The 7,233-nt window shown below is 46.5% G+C and overlaps 1 protein-coding gene across 1 annotated transcript; it reads left to right on the top strand.

Moving 5' to 3' along the window:
• Positions 1–3,979: 3,979 nt before the first annotated feature.
• Positions 3,980–6,247, top strand: ccl20b (chemokine (C-C motif) ligand 20b). The gene is made up of 4 exons (XM_041861292.2): positions 3,980–5,057; positions 5,167–5,269; positions 5,467–5,544; positions 5,658–6,247. The coding sequence occupies exons 1-4, from the start codon at positions 4,979–4,981 to the stop codon at positions 5,698–5,700; spliced, it is 303 nt and encodes a 100-aa protein (XP_041717226.2). The 5' UTR covers positions 3,980–4,978; the 3' UTR covers positions 5,701–6,247.
• Positions 6,248–7,233: the final 986 nt, after the last annotated feature.

Genomic DNA, 7,233 nt, shown 5'->3' on the forward strand with positions numbered 1-7,233 from the left:
TGGCTGATCCTGTCTGGCGGAAGGCTCTGGCTGATCCTGTCTGGCGGAAGGCTCTGGCTGATCCTGTCTGGCGGAAGGCTCTGGCTGATCCTGTCTGGCGGAAGGCTCTGGCTGATCCTGTCTGGCGGAAGGCTCTGGCTGATCCTGTCTGGCGGAAGGCTCTGGCTGATCCTGTCTGGCGGAAGGCTCTGGCTGATCCTGTCTGGCGGAAGGCTCTGGCTGCTCCTGTCTGGCGGACGGCTCTGAAGGCTCAATACAGACGGGCAGTTCCTGCGGCGCTTGGCAGACGGACAGTTCAGACGGCGTTGGGCAGACGGGCAGTACAGGCGCCGTTGGGCAGACGGGCAGTTCAGACGGCGTTGGGCAGACGGACAGTTCAGGCCCCGTTGGGCAGACGGCAGACTCTGGCCGTCTGAGGCGCATCGTAGGCCTGGTGCGTGGTGCCGGAACAGGAGGTACCGGGCTGAGGACACGCATCTCAGGGCTAGTGCGGGGAGAAGCAACAGGGCATGCTGGACCCTGGGAACGCACATAAGGGCTAGTGCGGAGAGCCGGAACAGGGCATGCTGGACCCTGGGGACTCACATTAAGCCTAGTGCGGAGAGCGGGAACAGGCCGGGCTGGGCTGGCGACGCGCACCGTATCTCTGGTGCGAGAGGCCGGAACAGGCCGGGCCGGGCTGGCGAAGCGCACCGTATCCCTGGTGCGTGGAGTAGGAACAGGCCGGGCCGGGCTGGCGACGCGCACCGTATCCCTGGTGCGAGTGGCCGGAACAGGCCGGGCTGGGCTGGCGACGCGCACCGTACACTTGGTGCGGGTGGCAGGATCAGGTCGAACCGGGCTGGCGACGCGCACCGTACACTTAGTGCGAGGGACCGGAACAGGCCGTACCGTACGGGGAACACACACTACTGGCTGCACCTCGGGACTAGGAACGGGCCGGACCGAACTGGTTACACACCCCAGTACCTCACGCCGTGCCTCAACACTTTCCTTCCCTGCTTTACCCAGTAGCCCCCTTGACCTGGTAGCCCACTGAATCCGTCCCTTCTCTGCCTCCGTCAGCCCCCCTTAACCTGGCAGCCCTCTGACTCTGCCTTGTGGCAGCCTCCTGCTGCTCCGTCGCCCAAGCCATGTGCCCCCCAAAATTTTTTTGGGGGTTGCCCTCGTCCTTCCGACGATGATGGTCCTGCTGATGCCGTTGCTCCTGGACGCGCTGCTTGGTCCTTTGATGGTGGGTTATTCTGTCACGATCGTCGAGGAGTGAAGGAGACCAAGGCGCAGCGTGTGAAACGAACATGGTACTTTATTAAGTTAAAGCACGACAAAACAACAAATCAAAGCGACGAAAGTGAAGTCCAAATAGTAACAAAGACTAAACAGGAACAATAACCCACCATGCCCACAGGAAAACATGCAGTATAAATATGGCTCCCAATCAGAGATAACGAGCCGACAGCTGACACTCGTTACCTCCGATTGGGAGTCAATGACCAAACCTAGAAATAAACGTGACAGAAATGCAAACATAGAAAATCACCCAAAACCCAACAAAACACAATACACCCTGGCTCAAATACCAAAGTCCCGGAGCCAGAGTGTTACACTTTGCCTTGATGACAGCTTTGCACACTCTTGCACACTCTATTTGAAGAATCTAAAATAAAAAAATATATTTAGATATGTTTAACACTTTTTTGGTTACTGCATGATTCCATATGTGTTATTTCATAGTGTTGATGTCTTCACTATAATTCTAAAATAGTAAAAATAAAGAAAAACCCTTGAATGAGTAGGTGTGTCCAAACTTTTGACTGGTACTGTATGTAAGGAGAATCTCCACTCGCCTATAATAAGAATAAAGGCCTATGAAGGTCATCATTAAGTGTCACCATATCTGTTGAGAATAGAGACAGCAGTCTGACGCTGACAGCAGAATGCTGCTGACTGACAGTTATTCCTAGATAGCTCAGCTTTTATAGCCTGTACAAGGAAATGCAGGTCCTCTGTCTAAAGTTTCCAATGTTGGCCAACCAGAACGTTCCCTACACTGTTTGGATTGTGCATTCACTCTTAATCACGCCTACACAGGTAAGAGTTCAGGTGAGTCCACCTACACAGGTAAGATTGCGTCACGTTGCAGAACCAGTGTTCAAACTACTAATTCACACACACACACACTGTGTGGAGGAGGAATGATACAAGAATACGTTGTAGGCTATAAACACGTCTAGCAGCATGTTAAATCAGCCACTGTCACCTGACCCCATGACATGAAACTGAACATGACATTAATCCTTAAAAGTCCATTGATGCACCGGTGCAAGTAACATAATAAAAAAATCACCAGCAAAATCAGTAAATTTAAGCTAGACATACACTACATGACCAAAAGTATGTGGGCACCTGCGCGTCGAACATCTCATTCCAAAATCATGGACATGAATATGAAGTTGGTCCCCCCTTTGCTGCTATAACAGCCTCCACTCTTCTGGGAAGGCTTTCCACTAGATGTTGGAACATTGCTGCGGGGACTTGCTTCCATTCAGCCACAAGAGCATTCGTGAGGTCAGGCACTTATGTTGGGCGATTAGGCCTGGCTGGCAGTCGGCGTTCCAATTCATCCCAAAAGTGTTCAATGGGGTTGAGGTCAGGGCTCTGTGCAGGCCAGTCGAGTTCTTCCACACCGATCTCGACAAACCATTTCTGTATGGACCTCGCTTTGGGCACTGGGTCATTGTCATGCTGAAACAGGTAAGGGCCTTCCCCAAACTGTTGCCATGAAGTTGGAAGCACAGAATCGTCTAGAATGTCATTGTATGCTGTAGCGTTAAGATTTCCCTTCATTGGAACTAACGGGCCAAGCCCGAACCATGAAAAACAGACCCAAACCATTATTCCCCCTCCACCAAACTTTACAGTTGGCACTATGCATTGGGGCAGGTAGCGTTCTCCTGGCATCCGCCAAACCCAGATTCGGACGTCGGTGGTTGAGATGGTGAAGCTTGATTCATCACTCCATAGAACGCGTTTCCACTGCTCCAGAGTCCAATGGCGGCGAGCTTTACACCACTCCAGCCAACCCTTGGCACTGCGCATGGTGATCTTAGGCTTGTGTGCAGCTGCTCGGCCATGGAAATCCCTTTCATGAAGCTCCCAGACGAACAGTTCTTGTGCTGACGTTGCTTCCAGAGGCAGTTTGGAATTCAGTATTGAGTGTTGCAACTGAGGACAGACGATTTTTACGCGCTACGCGCTTCAGCACTCGGCGGTCCCATTCTGTGAGCTTGTGTGGCCTACCACTTCGCGGTTGAGCCACTGTTGCTCCTAGACGTTTCCACTTCACAATAACAGCACTTACAGTTGACCATGGCAGCTCTAGCAGGGCAGAAATTTGACGAACTGACTTGTGGGAAAGGAGTTATCCTATGACGGTGCCACATTGAAAGTCACTGAGCTCTTCAGTAAGGCCATTCTAGTGCCAATGTTTGTCTGTGGAGATTGCATGGCTGTGTGCTCGATTTTATAAACCTGTCAGCAACGGGTGTGGCTGAAATAGCCGAATCCACTAATTTGAAGGGGTGTCCACATACTTTTGTATATATTGTATCAAGCTTTTTGCATGGGCTGCGTCTCAATCTACCGCGTCCGACTATGGCTGCCTTCCGCATCTGCGGTGGAAGGTGGCCGAGCTACAGCAGTGTTTGTCAGACCGTGAGACATCCCGAAAATCGGTCTTCTCACAAAACGTCTGTAGCATCCGAACGGTTTGGCCTCCACAAGTTTCAAGGGACTCATATGAAGGTAAGCCATACAAACGAATGGAAGTATGGAGGTAGTTTTGTGCTGATAAAAATAAGTGGTTAAATATATGTCAAATATGTGTAAAAATATATATATATATATTTCCTGAGCTTTCTTATATCTCCTAGATATAGGACAGACACTTCAAAACCTTATGATTGATTTTTTGACTGTCTTTTTTGCCATTTATGAATGCGTTATTCAATGCGTTTCTATGGGATATAGTAGTAGGCCAAATTAAATAAATACTGTATATTGTTTTATACCTAAAGGGGTACTAAAATTCACAATCAAATAACTAAATGATCCATGGCATGACCATCTTAAAACAATTAAATATTAGCTTAGTACCCCCCCTAGGCTTTTAGAGGTTAAACTGATCAAACCCAAACCGGATGAACATACCCCCAACCTCTGTCAGAAGCTTACTCTTCAGTCTGAACTGACGTCTAATTGGATGGGTAGAACAGGGCTGCCCAATCCTGATCCTGGAGGTGCCGAAACACTTCTGGTTTTCATCCTCTCCTTCTAATAAGGGACTAATTCAGACCTGGGACACCAGGTGAGTGAAATTAACTACCAGGTAGAAACAAAAACCAGAAGTGTTTCGGCCCTCCAAGACCAGAATTGGGCAGCCCTGGTCTAGAAAGTAACCTGGTTGTAATCAGGTGATATGATGTCTTCTGAACCAGAACACCACTTTACTACCAGAAGATGATGTCATTATGACGCTGGGCAGAATAGCCATTACATCAACTCCCATTCATTGAACTGTTTGCACACGCCTCAGTTAAGATTGTGCCACTCTACTCCCACACTCTGCTTACATTCCAGTATTATCTTTCAGTGGAAGAAAACAATATCATTAACCTGCAGCCAAAGAGGAAGTGGAGAATAAAATTCACTTTCCCTGGCAGAGCACGCACATACACAAAGAGCATACCAACAGTCCCTCAACAACCTAATAACCCCCCTTGCACACCCACAGCTCCCCCCACCTGCCAATACTTTCCATGACATTGTTTTCACCAGTTGGGAAACTACAGCCAGCACCCTACTTAAGGAGCTCCAACTCTCAGTCAGAAACACACTCTCTCTCAACTCCTCTATTGAAAAACTCTCCCTCTCTCACTCCCTTTCTCTGTGTCTCTGTGGGACCCATCTGAAGATCAGGATGCTATGCTGTAGAGTGTTTATCCTGGCTTTGCTGTTCTCTCTCCTCATCATCACCCTCATTCCCACCACACAATCAGGTGAGTGCTAACGCACACACACACACTATATATGTACATTAACCTTAGTACAAATACATGCACGCAATGTCTCTTGCTGACACACAAAAAAAAACTTGTATGTGTGTAGCGGACTGTTGTCTGAAGTACACTCAGCGTCCGTTGCACTGCCGATGGCTGAAAGGCTACACCTTCCAGGACATGACTTCCTCATGTGACCTCAACGCTGTCATGTGAGTTATCCTCCAATCACAGCCTAGCACATTGTGTGTAGAATAGTGGCTGAATATCAATTGTATTTCCTTGATTCCTCTTATCTTCTCCTTATCCAATGCATTTGGAGGCGAGGAGAGATGATCCGAGGAAAGACAATTGACATTCACTCACTGTGTGTGTGTAATGTGTGTTGACATTGCACTGTGTTGTGCAGCTTCCACAATCGAAGGAATAAGTTTGTGTGTGCCGACCCCTCTCAAGACTGGACCAAGAGGGCACTACGCTGTCTGCGGTGAGTACACTTGTGTGTGTGTGTGTGTGCGCGTGTGTGCGCATGTAGGCGTTGAAAAAGTTGTGTGTATGTTTGTTTAACTCTTTGTGTTTGTGTGTGTGTTCTGTTCATAGCAAGCGTCAGGAGAAAAAATCCCAACTGAAGAAAAGTGTCTGAACACATGATGACGTGGAGAAGGCTGGGATTTTCTCTGGAGAGATGTACAGCTCTATCTTTCATTATAGAACACCATTTAATATATTATTGATATGCTATTATATCTTTACTGAGACAAACAGCAATATATCTCAATATACAGAGAGATTCGTGAAGGTTAAGAGGTTTTTAACCTGAGAAGTCTGTATTCATACAAATCATTTATTGTAAGTGATTATTTTTCATAATATCTGTGATTCTGAGGTAGTTTGAGTTTAATCTCAGTTTGTGTATAATAACTGTATTTATCATCGTTGTTGGTCTGTTTTATAAACAGCAAGTGTAGTATTTATGATATGCATGTAGAAACATTAAAACATAGATTTCACACAGAGTACCACAAAATATTTTTTTGTTGATGTTTCATATCCTCTCTCCAATTGGAGCCAGAGAAAACCTTTTTTACTTTGTATTTCCAAAGTGTCCAAATCTCTGTATGAGTTTTACTCAAGTGTACTTACTGTAAGCTCAGAGCTATGAAATAGATAATAAAATATGTATTTAAAAACGGTGTGTTCTACTCTTATTGTATGTGTAGGCTACCAGTACGTGACATCCAAAACAAAAAATTCCATCATCATCCACACAAAAAATGAAAGAGTGTAGGAAGGGATACCAAACACACACGCATTCACACATTCATACACGTGAATGGGCCTATCAATGGTATGCTTATTTTTGTTTTCACATCCTGTCCACAGCAGTCACTATAGAGGGCTTGCAGTTGCATCACAAATCATCTAGCAACCGCACCAAGCGCCATGTTGAAAGACCAAACTCAGTCTGTTAAAAGTCCTCCAATCGTCCACATGGATGGATGTGTTTTGCTACCACCGGAAACTTCGGGAAGATTGCCCATTATTTAGTTTTTCTAAGGATCCAGAAAACGGAGGCAGTGGAAGAACCTATTCAAGTAAGTAAATATGTTGAAAGTGATCAAAAACGATGTATTATTAGCCAGGGGCGGTGTGTTCATTAGGGCGATATGGGCGACGCACTGCCAAACGGGAAAAGGAAGGGATTTTTTTTCTAATCAATTATATCACGGCAACAGTAGTTTTCAGTGTTCTAATCTAGACGTCTGATCTGCCACTAAATGTCCAATCAGGCTAAAGTCGTGCTTCAAATGGCCCCGCCCGTTTTGGGGCGATTTCAGTCAGGTTGAAAATCGCCCCAGAAGTCTCTCAGACTCTCATGTAAAATCATTTTTTTTCAAATATCAGAGCTTTCAATACAATCTCTATGGGTTCCGGGAGGGCTTGCACTTACGCGCTTTCGTCATACGTAACATAACCATGAACATAACTAAGAAAAGAGCGGGTAGCAGCGTCAATCAATTCACGTACAACTGTCAAGATGGCTAGCGTTCAGTGCAACTCGATTGTCTCTTTGAAGAAGTTCATTTTTGTCGGCGAACAAATCAAGATAAATTGGCAACGAAACAATTAGGACCTCCCAGACCAAATTTAATAATTCAACAGGTTTCTACTAAAG

The sequence above is a fragment of the Coregonus clupeaformis genome, chromosome 34 (genome assembly GCF_020615455.1).
Source record: "Coregonus clupeaformis isolate EN_2021a chromosome 34, ASM2061545v1, whole genome shotgun sequence".
Lineage (NCBI taxonomy): Eukaryota > Metazoa > Chordata > Actinopteri > Salmoniformes > Salmonidae > Coregonus > Coregonus clupeaformis.